Source organism: Coturnix japonica, chromosome 24 (assembly GCF_054131305.1).
Source record: "Coturnix japonica strain WE chromosome 24, WE-NBRP24, whole genome shotgun sequence".
Lineage (NCBI taxonomy): Eukaryota > Metazoa > Chordata > Aves > Galliformes > Phasianidae > Coturnix > Coturnix japonica.
The window spans coordinates 7,146,541-7,164,521 of NC_140686.1; the positions used below are offsets into that span (position 1 = coordinate 7,146,541).

General features: G+C 42.5%; 1 gene segment (V, D, J or C); it reads right to left on the bottom strand.

The window, feature by feature from the left end:
- LOC107324954 (M1-specific T cell receptor alpha chain-like) overlaps window positions 1–7,331 on the bottom strand; it is a 38,362-nt gene extending 31,031 nt beyond the window's left edge. Inside the window, 1 exon segment of the C gene segment in view lies at window positions 7,244–7,331. Coding sequence covers window positions 7,244–7,316 — 73 coding nt within the window.
- Window positions 7,332–17,981: the final 10,650 nt, after the last annotated feature.

Consider the following 17,981-nt stretch of genomic DNA (forward strand, 5'->3'; position numbering starts at 1 on the left):
AAAGAGCTCAGCAGAGAGCTCAGAGCACACAGTGTGGCATCAGGAATGCAGTGCTAGTGGCTTCACAAGGACGTTCAGGGAGCAAATAAAGGTTCCTTTGAAACTGACCAAACTTTACCTTAATAAACACCACGCCCAACCTCCACAGCTCAGTTTAACATGTGCTGGTAACTAAGAGGTACTTACTGGGTTTCACAACAAGTCTGCTTCCTGGACCAAAGGTGAGCTTGTCAAAACCTGCACCTGAATATTGCCACAGTCACAGCCTGCTTTACAGAAACCCCTCAGCTCAGAGACAAGAAACACTGTCACCCTCAGAAGAGGCTGACATTTGTAAGTGTGATGGAGCATGAAATAAATGATGCTGGACAAAGGTGATCATTGATGAGTCATCCCCAGTATCCCTCCTCAAAATCTATTTCCAAAAACCAGTGGCTCGGTCACCAACACTGCCCTTATGCAGAAGATATTTGCCCTTGTGCTCATTCAATGGTGGCAAGTTCTGCCTGGGAATGTCACGTGGAGAAGAATGTTCTTCCCTCAATCCACAGCACTGACCTTCCTTTGTAAACAGTCGTATCCTCTGAGACAATTTAAAATCCCATTCTGTCACCCCTTCTTCCCTCACCAGCCTGCATGTCTTTTGCCATAACGAGACAAAAGGAAGGGGACTGGGCATGCCAAATGAAAGCCGTTCCATAAAATGAACTATCTATATATATACTATAATATATAATAATACTATCATTCATGTCTTGGGTATTTCTGGATTCCCACATCTCAATACAACATACCACCAGCAGTACTCACTCGGATTTACACAAAGCTTTGTTCCAGATCCAAAGGTGAAGCTGCTCCAGACAGCACTCACAGCAACACCAGCCCTTGCACAAACCTTCTCCTGTCCCCATAGAAAGGCAGACCTCTGTGTGACTGGCCAAGCACAATCCACACAGTACTCAGGTATCCTTTCCATAAGCATAAAGACCAGCAGTTCAGCTCTGCTCCCACCACACAGAATCACAAACTGAAGCACTGACGGCAATCTCAGTGCCTGCAATGGCAGAAGCAAAATTTTAGCCCTGTTGTGTTTAAATCCAAAGGTGAAATACAAAATTACATGTGTTGGAAAAGGCTCCTATGGAAGACCTATGGACACTGTGTACTCACAGGGTCGGATGGAGAGCCTGGTCCCTGTGCCAAACTTCAGCTCTCTGCCAGATCCACTATTCACACAGCGTTGCATTCCTTAACAAAAAGCCTATCCAGACACGTAAGAAACAACACTGGTGCCCAGGAATTAGTCTGATCTTGCCGTGTAATGGAGGGGCAGCAGAAGAATGAGGAGGGACCTTCTGATCCCAACACAAGTGTGGAAGTTATCAGGGTGGGAGTATGGAATGAGGCTGGTCTGCAGAAGGGTGTACTTCCAATCATTCTCCTCCTTCTCCTGAACTCAGATTCCATACAACCTTTCCTCAATATTGCCATTTCAAAGGGAAATACCTGAAAATATATGAGAATAAAAGTGTGACAGCAGAGAAATGTCCAAGTACACAAGTGACTCTTTCCCCGAAGAGTTCAGACCTCCAGTTCAGCTCTGCTCAAAATATATCCTTAACATCTACAGTGAGGATGCTGTCAGAGCCCTCTACAGCGGAGAAGGAAAGTTTAGCTCTGCAAATATGCAATAAAAAAGAGGAACACAAACCTACATATATTACAAGGAGCTCCTATGGAAGACCTGTGGAAACTGCATTGCACTCACATGGTTGGACAATGAGTCTGGTCCCCGAGCCAAAGGTTAGCTTGTTGTTGTAGCCAGAATCACACAGCATTTCCTTCCCTAACAAAAACACCCCTCAGGCACCTGAGAAGCAGCACCTGACCTGTCCCCATTCTGTGGTGCACACTCCTGATAAAACTGATGCAGATCGAGGTCATGTGAAAGACGAGGCTTTACAGCTGCACAAGAACAAGCACAAGCAGCAGCGGGGAGATTAGAACACACGTTGTGGCATCTGGAATGCAGTGCTTTGCAGGAGCCTTCTCGGAACACATAAAGGATCCTTTGAGACAGACCTAACTTCAACCTATTAAACTCCTTGCCCCACCACAGCTTAATTTAACATATGCAGGTAACTTAGAGATACTTACTGGGTTTCACAACAAGTCTGCTTCCTGGACCAAAGGTGAGCTTGCCACTATAACCTGCGCCTGAATATTGCCACAGTCACAGCCTGCTTTACAGAAACCCCTCAGCTCTGAGACAAAAAACACTGCCACCCTCAGAAGAGGCAGACATTTGTAAGTGTGATGGAGCATGAAATAAATGATGCCAGACAAAGGTGATCATTGATGAGTCATCTCCAATATCCCTCCTCAAAACCTATACAAATAATAAAAAAAAAACAGTGGGAAGGCAGCCCTTAGTGTGGTTGGCAGAGCCCAATCCCCACAACACTTGTTTGACCCTTTCCCAAAAGCACAGAGAACAGCAGTTCAGCACTGCTCCCACCACACAGAAACACATGAACTGCAGCACTGAGGGCGTTCTCTGTGCCTGCAATGGCAGAGAACGATTTAAGCTCTGCAGGTCTTAAATAAATATAGGAACACAAAACTGAGACTACTGGAATAGGCACGTATGGAAGGCCTATGGAAGCTATGAACTCACGTGACTGGACAGAGAGTTTGGTCCCTGAGCCAAATCTAATGCCAGCATAACTGGATCCTGTATTCACACTGCACTGCTTTCTTTAACAAGAAGTCCATTTAGCATGTTTAGCACCATCTCTGGTCCCCAAGGATTACTCTGACCATGCCATGTCACTGAGGGGCAGCAGAAGGATGAGCAGGGACCGTCCCATCCCAAAGCAATAGCGGAAGCTACTATGCTGCTTTTATGGGATAAGGCTGGAGCTGTAACTGAGGGGCACCCCAAACTTTCTTCTTCTCCTCCTCTCATCCCTGCCCATCCATGCTGTCCCAGGGGCTGCCATCTCAATGGCAAATCCCTAATCATTTCTGAGAATACCAGTGTGACACAGCATAGATTGAGAGCTACGCTGTGCCAAACTTCAGCTCTCTGATGCCAGATTCCGTATGCACACTGCATTGCATTCCTTAACAAAAATCCAATCGAGAGACTTGAGAACCATCACTAGTCCACAGGAATTAGCCTGTCCATGCCACATCATGAATGGGAAGCAGAACGATGAGGAGTAACCTTCTAATCCCAGAGGAAGCAAGAAGGTTTTCAAGACTGCTATATGGGATGAGGTGGGGCTGAAACTGAAGGGTACTCAAAAACATTCTCTTCCTTCTCCTGCCCTCACAGTCCATCCAAACTGTGCTTTTCACTACCATCAAACGGTATATCCCTGATTAGATATGAGAATACCAATGTGAGTGCAAAAAACTGTCCAAGAACACCAGAGACCCTTTCCCAAAAGTATTCAGACCTCCAGTTCTGCTCTGTTCACAACTCATCATTGCCTTCCACAGCATGGATATTCTCAAGGTCTTCAATGGCAGATTAGAATTACTAGCAATGCAATTTTGAGATGGAAAAGAAGAAAAGATTACAGGCTCTGTTGCAAGGAGCCCCAATGAAAGACTTATGGAAACTGCAGTGCACTCACGTGGTTGGACTATGAGTCTGGTCCCTGAGCCAAAGGTCAGCTTGTAGCCAGAATCACACAGCATTTCCTTCCATAACAAAAACGCCCCTTAGGCACCTGAGAAGCAGCACCTGACCTGTCCTCATTCTATGGTGCAAACTCCTGAGAAAACTGATGCAGATCGATGTCAAGAGCAAGACAAGGCTTTACAGCTGCACAACAATAAGCACAAGCAGCAGCGGGGAGATCTGAACACAGAGTGTGGCACCAGGAATGCAGTGCTAGTGGCTTCACAGGGACCTTCTGAGAGCACATAAATGTTCCTTTGAAACAGACCAAACTTTACACTAATGAACTCCATGCCCCACTTCCACATCTCAGTTTAACATGTGAAGGTAACTAAGGTACTTACTGGGTTTCACAACAAGCCTGCTTCCTGGCCCAAAGGTGAGCTTGCCATAACCTGCACCTGAATATTGCCACAGTCACAGCCTGCTTTACAGAAACCCCTCAGCTCAGAGACAAGAAACACTGCCACCCTCAGATGAGGCAGACATTTGTAAGTGTGATGGAGCATGAAATAAATGATGCCGGACAAAGGTGATCACTGATGAGTCATCTTCAATATCCCTCCTCAAAACCTATAGAAAAAAAAAAACAGTGGGAAGGCAGCCCTTAGTGCGGCTGGCAGAGCCCGATCCCCACAACACTTGTGTGACCCTTTCCCAAAAGCACAGAGAACAGCAGTTCAGCACTGCTCCCACCGCACAGAAACACATGAACTGCAGCCCTGAGTGCGGTCTTGGTGCCTGCAATGGCAGAGAACAATTTCAGTTCTGCAGGTCTTAAAAAAATACAGGAACAGAAAACTGAGACTACTGGAAAAGGCACGTATGGAAGGCCTATGGAAGCTATGTACTCACGTGACTGGACAGAGAGTTTGGTCCCTGAGCCAAATCTAATGCCAGCATAACTGGATCCTGTATTCACACTGCACTGCTTTCTTTAACAAGAAGTCCATCTAGCCCCTTTAGTACCATCTCTGGTCCCCAAGGATTACTCTGACCATGCCATGTCAATGAGGGGCAGCAGAAGGATGAGCAGGGATCATCCTATACCAAAGCAAGAGTGGAATACTGCTTTTATGGGATAAGGCTGGAGCTGTAATTGAGGGGCACCCCAAACTATCTTCTCCTCCTCTCATCCCTGCCTAACCATGCTCTCCCAGAGGCTGCCATCGCAATGGTAAATCCCTGACCAGATATGAGACTACCAGAATGACACAGCATAGATTGAGAGTACTCATGACCCCTTCCCAAAAGCATTCAGACCTCCAGCTCAGCTCAGGTTAACAACACCTCCCTCACTACCACAAGGAAGGCATTTCCTGAGCCTGCAATGGCAGAGAAGGGTTCTGGCTCTGCAAGCGTGTAATCAAGAGGAGGAACACTAAAGTACACTGACAGCAAGTATCAATTATAGTAGACATCTGGAAGCTACACACTCACATGGTTGTACAGAAAGTCTGGTCCCTGAGCCAAAGGTCAGCTTGCCAGTATAGCTGCTAGAATCACACAGTATTTCCTTTCCTAACAAAAACCCTCTGGTGGGGGCAGCACCAGACCCCATTCTGTGATGCTCTCTCCTGATTAAACAGTCACGGACAGCTGAGTTGAGGAGGAGTAGTTTATGTTGGAGAGAAGAACACAACTCACCTGAGCTCTGGGAAGGGCACAGGCATTCCAGTTAGACCTGGATCAGCATCACAATCAGATAATTTCCTCTAGACGTACTGCTTACTGTGTGTGTCTGTAACAACTGACTGCAGAATGCCCCATACACATGTGCTTTTGCACATGCACATGCATACACTAATTGCATCCAAGGGGGCACCAGGCAGGACAGCTGTTTCTACTGCACTAGGGATTGCAAACTCCCTATTTTTTCTCATTCAGGGCTGTTTTCATTCAGGGCTGTTTTCATTCACAACCAACAGTCCAGTTTAACAGGTCCAACTAACTAAAATGTACTTACTGAGTTTGACAGCAAGTCTGCTCCCATGACCAAAGGTGAGTGTGCCAGTGCCTGACCCTGCATATGCCACAGTCACAGCCTCCTTTACAGAAACTGCTCTGCTCAGAGAGAAGAAACTCTGTCATGTTCAGAAAGGCTAACATTTCTAAGATGTGGTGCAGCATGGAAAAACTGGTGATGGACAAAGCATTCCCTTGAGATCTACAATATGCTTTCACATGCTCCAGTCCAGAAAAATAGTGGCCCTGTCACCAGTACTGCCCTTGTTCAGAAGAAAATTTTGTTTGAGATCATTCAGGAGCAGCAGGTTCTCCCTGGGATGTTCCTCATGAGAAGAATGCTCTGCTCTCCATCTGCAGTGCTGACCTTCCTTTGTAACACAGCTCAAATTGAGAAAAAATTAAGGAATTTTGGACTTCAGTGCAGCTCATGGCTGCACTCTCTGTACACTCACTGTAAGGGCACTCTCAATGCCTGTAATGGCAGAAGAGGGATTTTATCCCTGTTGAGTTTAAATCCAAAGGTGAAACACAAAATTACATCTGTTGGAAAAGGCCCCTATGGAAGACCTATGGACGCTGTGTACTCACAGGGTTGGATGGAGAGTCTGGTCCCTATGCCAAACTTCAGCTCTCTGATGCCAGATTCCGTATGCACACTGCATTGCATTCCTTAACATAAATCCAATCGAGAGACTTGAGAACCATCACTACTCCACAGGAATTAGCCTGTCCATGCCACAACATGAAGGGGAAGCAGAACGATGAGGAATGACCTTCTCATTCCAAAGGAAGCAAGAAAGTTTTCAAGGCTGGTATATGGGATGAAATTGGGCTGAAACTGAGGGGCACTCACACACATTCTCTTCCTTCTCCTGTCCTCACGGTCCATCCAAGCTGTGCTCTTCACTACCATCATAACAGTATATCCCTGATTAGATATGAGAATACCAATGTGAGTGCAAAAAACTGTCCAAGAACACCAGAGACCCTTTCCCAAAAGCATTCAGACCTCCAGTTCTGCTCTGTTCACAACTCATCATTACCTTCCACAGCATGGGTATTCTCAAGGTCTTCAATGTCAGATTAGAAATACTAGCAATGCAATTTTGAGATGGAAAAGAGGAAAAGAGTACAAGCTCTATTGCAAGGAGCCACAATGAAAGACCTATGGAAACTGTAGCGCACTCACGTGGTTGGACTATGAGTCTGGTCCCCGAGCCAAAGGTCAACTTGTTGTAGCTGGAATCACACAGCATTTCCTTCCCTAACAAAAACGCCCCTTAGGCACCTGGGAAGCAGCACCTGACCTGTCCCCATTCCGTGGTGCACACTCCTGATAACACAGGCACAGATTGACATCTTGAGGAAAAGATGGCTTTACAGCTGCACAACAACAAGCAGAAGCAGCCGCAGGGAGATCTGAACACACAGTGTGGCATCAGGAATGCAGTGCTAGTGGCTTCACAGGGACCGTATGGGTGCACATAAAGGTTACTTTAAGACAGACCAAATTTAACCTAATGAATCCCATGCCACACCACCACAGCTCAGTTTAACATGTGCAGGTAATTAAGAGGTACTTACTGGGTTTCACAGAAAGTCTGCTTCCTTGCCCAAAGATGAACTTGCCAGTAAAACCTGAGCCTGAAATTGCCATAGTCACAGCCTGCTTTACAAAAACATCTCCGCTCTCAGAGAATAAACAGTCATTCTCAGAAGAGGCTGACATTTGTAAATCATGATGGAGCACGGAATAATTGATGAAGAACAAATGTGATCATTCTTATGAGATTTGCAAAATCCTTTCTCACTAACTATTCCCAAAAAACAGTGGCTCTGTCACCAACACTGCCCTTATCCAGAAGATATTTGCCTTTGTGCCCATTCAGAAGAGGCGAGTTCTGCCTGGGACATCCCTGTGGAAAAGAATGTCCTACTCTCAGTCCACAGCATTGGACTTCCTTTATTAATAGTCTTCTCTGCCCAAATATATAGTTCTGCTCTGTCTCCCCTTCTTCCCTCACCACACTGCAGCTCCTTTTCCACAACCGGACAGAAGGTACAGGATCATGCATGCTCATCAAAAGCCTGTCCTAAATGAATGTGCTAACAATATTGTCTTGTGTATTTCTGGATCAACGTGCTTGAAAATAACACCAACAATACTCACAGGGCTTTACACAAAGCTTTGTTCCATCTCCAAAGGTCAACCTGCTCAAGCCATCACTCAAAGCAACACAAGCCCTTACACAAACACTCTCATCTGCACATAACATGGCAGCCCTTAGTGTGGCCAAACTCCTTCCCAAAAAAACTCAGGTAATCCGTTCCAAAAGCGTTGATCTACAGTTCAGCTCTCCTCACACCACACAGAACCACATAACCTGCAGCAGCAAGGACATGCTGGGAGTCTGCAATGGCAGAGAAGAAATTTCAGCTTTGCAAGACTCAAACATCGGACCACAAAATTACAGCTATTGGAAAAGGCACCTATGAAAAACCAATGGAAGCCATGCACTCACGTGGTTGGACAGCGAGTCTGGTTCCTGAACCAAATGTCAGCTTCATGTAGTTGGATCCTGTATTCACACAGCATTGCTTTCCTTAACAAAAAGCCCATGCAGTCACTTGAGAATGAACGCTGCTTCCCAAGGCTTAGTCTGACCATGCCAAGTCATGGAGAGGCAACAGAAGGGTAAGAGGGTCCTTTTCTTCCCAAAGCAAGAGTGGAAGTTATCAGGCATGTTGTATGGGATGAGGCTGCAGCTGTAACTGAGGCTCACTGCCAAACATTCTTCTCCTCCTCCCATCTCTGCCCATCCATGCTGTCCCAGAAGCTGTCATCACAAAGGCAAATCCCTGACCATATGTGCGAATACCAGTGTGACGCAGCACGGATTAAAAGCACAGATAATCCTTTCCCAAAAGTACTCTGACCTCCAGTTCAGCTCTGCTCACAACACACCCTTAATTTCTCACAGGCTGCAATGGCAGGGAAGGGTTTCAGCTCTGCATGGTTGAAACCAAAAAGAGGTCCCATTTCCTTCCCTAACAAAAAGCCCACAGGCACTTGAGTGGCAACACTTCTTCTGATTCTGTGATGCAATCTCCAGATAAATCAGTCATGGATTGATGAGTTGTGGAAAAATAGTTTAAGTTGGAAAGAAGAACTCAGTTGAGCTCTCCTCTCCCATAACAAGGAAATCCTTAGTATGGCTGGCCAAAAGCCTTCCCAGTAACACTCAAGTAAGCCTTTCCCAAAAGGGCGCAGACCTCCAGTTCAGCTTTGCTCCCACCACCCAAAACTTCAGTAACTACAACAGTGAGGGCATTCCCAGAACCTGCAATGGTACAGAATTGATTTCAGCTCTGCAAAGGTAAAATTATAATAAGAACACATTTATATATGTGTGCCTCCGGTGGCGCAGTGGTTAAGGACACCACTTTGCAACACTGGAGGCCCTGGGTTCGAATCCCCCTGTGGCGCAAGTGGTAGAAGTGCCGCTCTGCTACACAGAGGCTCGAATCCTGGGGGTTGGACTCGATGATCTCTAAGGTCCCTTCTAACCCGCACAAGACTATGATGATATGATGATGATATATAATGGAAATGGCACCTAAGGAAGAGCTATGGAGGCGGCACACTGATGTGGCTGGACAGAGAGTCTGGACCCTGAACCAAAGGTCAGCTTGGAATTGTAGTTATAATTGCAAAGCATTTCCTTCTGTAACAAAAAGCTCATCCAGACTCTTCTGAGGCAACACCTGTCCCCATTCCATGGTGCACTCTCCTGACAAACCAGGCGCTGATCTACGAGTAGACAAAGAGTAGTTTAAGCTGGGAAAGGAGGGTCCTGAGCTGAGCTCAGCTCTGGAAAGGCCACGAGCATTCAGGGGGCTGTCAGAGACAAGAACATTCCTTTTCTGACTAGATAACAGGAATGCTGGGGGACTTGGAAAGTGATGACCTCTATAGCAGAATGACAAAGTATGACAGAACTTGTACTCACTGGACTTCACAACCAGGCGTGTTCCTGTGCCCAGCACCACTCTGTAGCTTCCTGCATTTGCACGGCCCTTCATGCCACAGCAAAAACCATTGACTCTCATGCCACTGACTTCACAAAGCAACTTGAATGGAACAGCTCCTTCCCATCAAAACCAGCTGTCTGTAGCCAAGAATCATCTGTCCTCATCACAAACCTGTTTTAGGAATGAACTAAAAGCAATCACCTCTCAGAACTCTATCACAAACCACTAGAAATATCAACTCTTATTGCTGCTACCGGTACAGGAATCCAACACGCGTTTAGCACTCATAGCAGTCATTTTTTTTAGGGAATCCCATCTATGGGAGGGAAGAGGACTGTGTTTAAGAAAGTGCATGACTGTTCTGGCTATTTTACAGCAATGCAAAGCCATTTACCCCAGACTTTGAGAGAGAGACATCTGACCCAGTCCAAATGTCACAGGTTGCAATGGCCACCGCTCATAAGCTTTTTCCCTATAAGTAGTGTTTTTGGGACTTCATTTTTCTGTTCTGTGTGACAAGAATATAGATAGAATGGAATCGTTGTGATTCTACTTCATTCCATCTTTTTTCAAAATCAAAAGCATATATTGTTCATATTTTTAAAAGAATGTTAAAAAAAAAAAAACAGGAAATTGTGGGTTGGTGATTTTTTGTTTTAAAGTTATTCAACACTGAGCAGAAAGTGTCTTAAAACTTACTTGGCTTTACTCTTAGTTGAACTCCACTTACAAAGGTGAATTTTTCTCCATAGGCACTCACACAGCATTTGTCTTCACAACAATAACCTTAAGGTTTCTTTTTTTACATGGCTTCAAACAACAACAAACATACAGTCTTCCCAAGTAAGTTCCTTGAGAAATTCATCATACTTTTCCTATGAAGATTTTCCTAACTGGCAATGTCTTTAAATGTTGACGAGAGACCACCACTAACCACTAACTTCTCCTTCGTTCATGAAAAGATGTAAAACTGCACTTTCAACATCAGATTAACATTCAAAGGGCCCTCCTGCACACTGCACATTCCTTCAAAGTCTCTTTCCTGATTCCAGTTCTCTGATCTGCCCAAAACTACACCCTGCTTGTTCCAATTTGCTTCCTTTACAATCTGCTAGTTTTGTCAATGAAAACAGTTGTAAAGTTTTTGTTCCCAGTAGGGACACAAACTTCAGCTTCTGAAAGATAACTAGACAAGGTTCTGGGAAATGGAAGTAAAAGGGTAATGAGGGTACCTGGAGGTCCTGAGATTTCTGGGAGCAAAAAGTGCTGAAGAATAGCAGTAAGGGAGGTGGGACTCCTCTCTCCACACATAGAAATCTGTCACTGAGTTGTTTCTATAGAAAAAGAAACATCCAGCATGCAGACCCTTGGGATGAATGCTCTTTGTCCTCCAGTTGGCAATGGACATCAGTATAGGCTTCCCAGAAAAGCATTGCTCAGTAACCTGTATTAAACTTGTTTTAAATATTTACAGTTGAAACAAAGCATTTAGCTGTCAGCAAGATAGATAAATGGAAAACAGGACATTCTTGTAAGACTTTCCCATTACCTCTAAACACCCATTCAGCTTTATGAAATGCTTTCTTCCTGACGCAATGTCAAACTTGACTTTTGATCATCCCCAAAATGGGAGAATAGCAGAATTTCAATGGCTTTTTCACTGAAGGGAAAATTTAACTTTTCCATCACTTCTCATTCAGGCTGGGTTTCTACCTACCAGGTTTCACCATCAGTTGTGTTCCAGTTCCAAAGGTAACTTTCCGGTTGGATTCTGAAGACACAGTGATGCATTCACTAACAAAAACCCCACATGACTTCTGGTCCAAAAAACAAACTTCCTTTTCCTAATGATATCAAGAGGGAAAGCAGGTACCATTATTATCACATACCTCTAGTTCTATGTTAGGATAATTCCTTACATATTTCCACAGAAGTGCAGATGGAAATGGATTTGTATTGAATGGAGTGGAAAATGAGGCTGAAGAACCCAAGAGTACAACTTGTACCACTGAAATTCCTCTGAGAGTTTTAACATAAAACACTTTTTGCTATAGCTAGGAAGACAGGAGAATCTCAGCCCTAAGTTAATATTTATAATATGAGTCTTTGTTTTAAGATGCACTAGTTTGGTGCTTCTTCCAAAGGTGACTTTACAACTAGATCCAGTTTTCCCATGGTTGTAAACACCTGTACAAAACATTTGCTGGGAAAACTTAGGGGAGACAAATCTCAGCATTTAGAATCCTGAACACACTGATAGATACAGTTTTAGTGGAGCGGCATTTTCAGCAGTTATTTTGAACATAGCAGTTTTTAGTGTTTCTGTCATTGGGAAATCTGTATGTACTCCTTCACCCTCAGGCAATCTCAGAAGCTAAGCAACAGAAGAGTCATAAAGAAGCTATGAGAAGCTAAACAGAAGGAAACTCCCATAGAAAAGAATTTACATCCTATTTTTTCTTGTTTATTCAGTGGGCAGTAAGTCAGGTGAAGGATCCAACATAAGCCTAAGTCCCAGAGCCAATTTTACCTAACAGGAGTTACTTATGAACCCTCATCTCAAATGGATCTTTCTGTAGAGTTCACTCTGAACAACATGATGTTTCCACAGCACAGAGGTAATTCATGTATTTTACCACAACAGCAGTAACTCTGATTAGTTTCAGTCACATTAAGGGGACATCTCTGATCTGACTCACAGGTGAGTTATTTAGAATGCCTGCTTCCCTTTTCATTTCAAAAAAGCCCTTCCCTCTGTATTTCAAGGGGAATGTACTGCAAACAAACAAGCAATACCACCAAACTAAGTGCTCTGTTTTTAAGTGAATTTACTTGTGAAAAGATACATACTGTGCTTCACCAGCAGTCTAGTTCCTCTCCCAAAGTTGAGTCTGTCTGCATTTCCTGAATATACACAGTCAAAATCTCCTTTACAAAAAAAAAATGTCTCATGACTGGAATCATCAAAATAGAACTGTAGAATCAGGTTGGAAAAGATCAAGTCCAACTACCAACCTAACAATACTGAATTCACCACTAACTGTCATATCCATATTTCTTAGTATTTTCAGAGTACTAAGTACAGACTCCACCACTTCTCTTGGTAGACCCTTGAACTAAAAGTTCCAGCACACACTTATTCCTGCCCTAAAAGTAGTGGATGTGGAAGAAGGTTCCCTTACCAGGATCATTATGTAGTACCATTTCCAAGCATCATGTTTGCCAGCACTTCTCAAAATCATTTGTTCAGATCATGCACTTACTTGCTTTAACTCTGAGCCTTGTTCCTCTGCCAAACTTCAGGTCACTGTAGCTGCTTCCTGAAGTCACACACCATTTAACTCCTTTGAAAATACCTTTGCTGTTCTGCAGCTGTGCATTTAGCAGGGAAACACCTTATCTGTGATGAGCTCTGGACAGGAATGGACCAAGATGACCCTCAACCCAGCAAAGAATTCTCATATTTCCATCTGTAAGCTATCTGGGCAAGAAACTTTATCACACTCCTAACAACAAGGTTTCATTCTTAATTCATAATTAAGAGTTCAGATCTAATGTGCAGATTAAAATGTAAATAGAAAAGGAAAAAGAGAACCTGCCTGTACAGTCAAGTAATCAACCTTGGTTTTGGTGAATTAGTGTGAAGGACTGCATGTCTCAGCTCTTCACATGCATTAATTCTGCAGTCACGTACATATGTAAGAGGATAAGTATTAATGTAAGGTTTTTAGCAATGCAATAATGTAGATGCCATGAACTCAACCTCACATATTCCTCCTTTTCCATCCACCTCCAGACATTAACCACTCACTGCACTTAAAATGGATTGGAGTCAAATCAAATAACTGAACTCACGTAAAAATGTAGTAGTGCACATTTACTATGAAAACCTTTGTTTTTTTCCCAACCCTTCTTACATTTTACTTCTTATTTCCAATATCCCTCTCCTCAGCTTACACAAACACACACTATTATCCTTCTTTTTGAATAAGCAAAATGCTTGCCACTGATTTCAGCAGAACCATGACTCCTCAACTACTAATCTAAGGTAAAATCTATCAGGAATACCGTTTTGGTCTCAAATCAGGAGCCAGGATTTATTACAACTATTTAGCCAGACCCCTGCACAACAGAAGAAAGAAAATAGAGTGTAAGATTACTACAGGACCTGAGATTCTTTATACAGGAACAAAATGGCACCCTATGGGCTAGCATTAAGTACCAAAAACTTGAGCTGGGTACATCTCCAGAAGAACTTTGGAAAACATTGGACTTTTTTTGCTGTAATTTACAGCAAGTAAACTGTCCCTTCAAACTTTAGTTTAATATCTTCTGTTAAATCTTATTACCTGAGCATACTCAATACTTGCACTATTTTTTAGACTAACTTGCAGAAGAAAACATTAGAAATTTTCGTCTTTTCTGGGAAAACACACGCTCATTAGAATAAACTGCTTGATAACACTGACTGTATCATGATTTACTTTTAGCTTTCAGCTGCTCTACCACTGCACTTTATCTTCCCAGTCAGACATATCTGTAAATCTTAAAGACTATGATAAGAAACAGGTAAAAGTAACCAAGAGAGTGCTGTTAATTAGATCACGCTTAACTGGCATCACTATTGATGGTGTGCATTGCCCAAATACCTCTTTTCTTCTTCCTGCAGTTCCACTGCCCAAAAATCTTGTAAAAAGTCAGCTCTGAAGTCTGCACTTAAGAATTTCTTGGCTAAAAACCTCCTTGTCATACCAGGACCTGAATGTAAGGAAAAAGACTTTCGAAAGATAAAATAGAAAAATATATATAGCTGTATATAGAAAAAAAAAAAAAACAACTAATATTTTGAGTGTCATCTGGATTGTTTTTCTTCCTTTGTCTCTCAAGTATTTTCTTTGAATTAAAGCCACAAATTACAAGTTCCTATCCTCTTCTTGATTGATTGTTCTGACTTCTTTCTGGTAAGTGAGCATAAAATTCTATTTATTCTACGGATTTCAGGTGTAATTGCCTGCTATGTCCCTGCTTCTCAACAGAAGCATAAATGATCATTTTGTCACAAAGACGCAACAGACAATGAAGTCAGTCATCATCACAGAACAATATTTTAAGTACCTATGTATCTGAGGTGAAAAGGGCAGTCAATTAAGTTTGCTTATTACTTTTCTATTTAATACTACATGGGCAATACAACAGCTGTGAACAGGTCTTGCTGAAGTATCAGAATATGCAGAAAATTCATAGTGACTTGTTTCACAGTCCCTGAAAATGTGCCTTCACTTTATCCAATATATAGCTTGTAAATAAAAGCTTGTCACTGATGGGCTTGGATACAATCTTCTTTCTAAGGCACCTCACTGCAATTTGAAGGGGATAAGAGAATTCAACAGAAAGCTGATGCTAACCTATTTCATTTGTATTGCTGCACACTTTCAGGATGACTCTGCACTCATTGGAGAGATGTACAGATGAAGAAGGCAGCTATGGCCAGGACAAAAGAACATTCCTGCATATCCAGCTCCACTAAAGACATGGTGCTGGAACTGGGAATATGCTGAAGCCATGTGATTTGAGATCACTCTTTTTACTTACTTGGAAGCACAAACAGGTGAGTTCCTCCACCAAAAGTTATCTTTCCATAGCTCCCAGCAGCTCACTGTGACAAGGTGCTTTACATAAACCATTACGGGAAGAGTTTTGCAGATTCTGAATCTGTACTGAACTATGGAGCTAAATGCTGTCATTCCAAAATCCTTAGAACCAGTACATCCTTCTGTGCTGATCACTGTACAGTCAGAAATTTACTTTAGTAGTTTACAAGTATGCTGAACCAAACCTTAGCACAAATGGCATAAGATAATACTTTTCTACCAGTGCCAGTGCACCTTTGAGGTCTGTAAAAACAAACAAGTATCTTCCAATTGAGGCATTTGAAATTAAATATGGACATAAAATGAGGAACATTTAGCATGCAATGTTTCCATCCAAACATTATTATGCTGGCATATTCATTTTAAAGAGGGAAAAGAAATTCTCTTAATTATTCCTCACTCATCACCCTTCTAAGACAGTACATGTAGAAAGCTGGAATAAGAAAAAACAATCCTGAGAAGATATTCAGTCTTAAGGATACTATGCAGGACAGTCACAAGATTTCCTAAGGAAAGACTTACAGATTTAATGTCTAGAAAGAAACAAGCAAAAAATTGAAGTGAAATGTGTAAAGTTGCTTTGGCATAGCAAGCTGAACCTTGGAAACTGAAGCTGGATTGTAAAGGCTAACTTATGAAATTCTTTCCTTCTTCACTTACTTGGTGTTATGAAAAGCTTTGTTCCTTGGCCAAAGGTTACAGTCCTTGAGCTTTCTACATTCGCACAGCCAACAACTGCTTTACAAAAACCATCCAGAGAAACACGTGTGTCTTTTTAACTCCTTCTCTCCTAGAAGAAAACTTAATTAAATGCAGTTGAAAATATTAAATAATGATATCTATAGTTTATTGCTGAATTTGTCACTTGGCTTAGCTAAGGAGATGAACATCAACAAGTTATTATATAAATTATTTAGATATAAAAGGCAATAATGCCTATAGATGTCTGCCTTCTGAATCACCACTGAACTATGGAGCTAAATGCTGTCATTCCAAAATCATTTTATTTCCACTTCAAGCTGGAAACTAAGTGACTTAATCAAGGAGCAATTACTGCTTCATCTGACCTATACATCTGCTTTCAAACCTTTACAAGGCATTTCTTCATTGGGAAAAAAACACCTGATTTACCCACAGTTTATTTGCTTTCCCAAAGGTGAATGAAGTGTTAATTTTTTTCATGGTGCCATGTTTGGGATTCCTGATGCAAACAGTATGGATACCAAACCAACAGTTATAACTGTTGCTGGGTAGTGCTGACACCATGTCAAGATCTTTTCAGCTTCTCAGACTGCCCTGCATGCAGGGAGGCTGGGGGTGCACAAGAAGATGGGAGGGGGTACATCCAGGACAGCTGACCCAAACTGGCCAAGGGAATATTCCACAGCATACAGCATGAGCTGCTGGGGGTGAGCTGAGTCCTGGTTTTTGCCAGATTTATTGTACTCAAACCTATAGAGCTTTACAAGATCCTGTCCACAGAATGTTTCTGACCCAGGACAGGACTTCTCCAATTCATAATTTTCACTTAATTGCAAACTAGTAGTAATCTTGGTTTGGAAGTGGGTTTATCACATTGTTTTGTTCCTTCTGTCCCCAGAGCCTTCACATGGTGCAAAGAAATTGAGAATCTGGACTATATGTTCATGCCTTGTGACAGACCAGGTATAAATCCTGCACATCTGAGTTGTCTAAATTCAGCACCAATGTCTGAGTGCCTCCCCACAGTTAGTGGAAATGCGCAGGCATTTCTCAAGCCCAGTTCTCACAGTATAAAAACAAACAAACAAATAAAATCTCTTTCGGAAGAAAGCAAACAAAGAAATAACTGTATAAAACCATTGATGGAAATAGAAATAAAAAATCACTTTTGGTTAGAAGATTTGACCATAGATGTTTAGTTTTAAAGAGACTAAACCTGGACTCTCCAAACAAACAATAACACTCAATCTCTTTCAAGAAGAGTTATCATTAGCTCCCTAAATCCCAAAGCTGCTCTCAGCATCACCAGTCTCTGCTTTTGAGACAGATATTTTTTTCATTCACTTGAATGAATTGACAGCCTTATCCTCTTGCCAAATGTCAGCATTTCATGAGCATGCATGAAGTTACTGTGTGACAAATTGCTTTATCGAACATTCTGACCGTAGCTTTTAATGAAGAGGAGAGCACTTTGGCTTTGATGTATGTATATATATCTCCTGAGGACTTCTTCAAATATGTTCTAAATAAAAACCCCTTTTAATAATTGACCAATTTTGCTGCCTTTCTTCTATGTCATGTGCTGTGGGATCCTCTCTCACCAGCTCGTGTCTATCACAGACCATAAAGTAGTTGTATTGTTCTGCATTAATTACAGAAGCTGTGAATGTGGGTAAGCCAAAGCAGGACTGGGCAAGTTTTTCTATAGCACTTTCTTCATACACCTCAGTCTGTGCATATCCCATCATATACCACCCTGATGCACTGAGACAATCCACACTGAACCTCCTCATCCAACATGGCCTAAACCCAGCAATGAAACAGTGGTATTTCTTCACTTGGGTCCTTTCTTGCAGATTACCACAATCCCCCTGACCAAAATGACGAAGGAAGAATTTGTTCCTCTTTCAGATATGAATTTGCCTCCATTCTCTCAT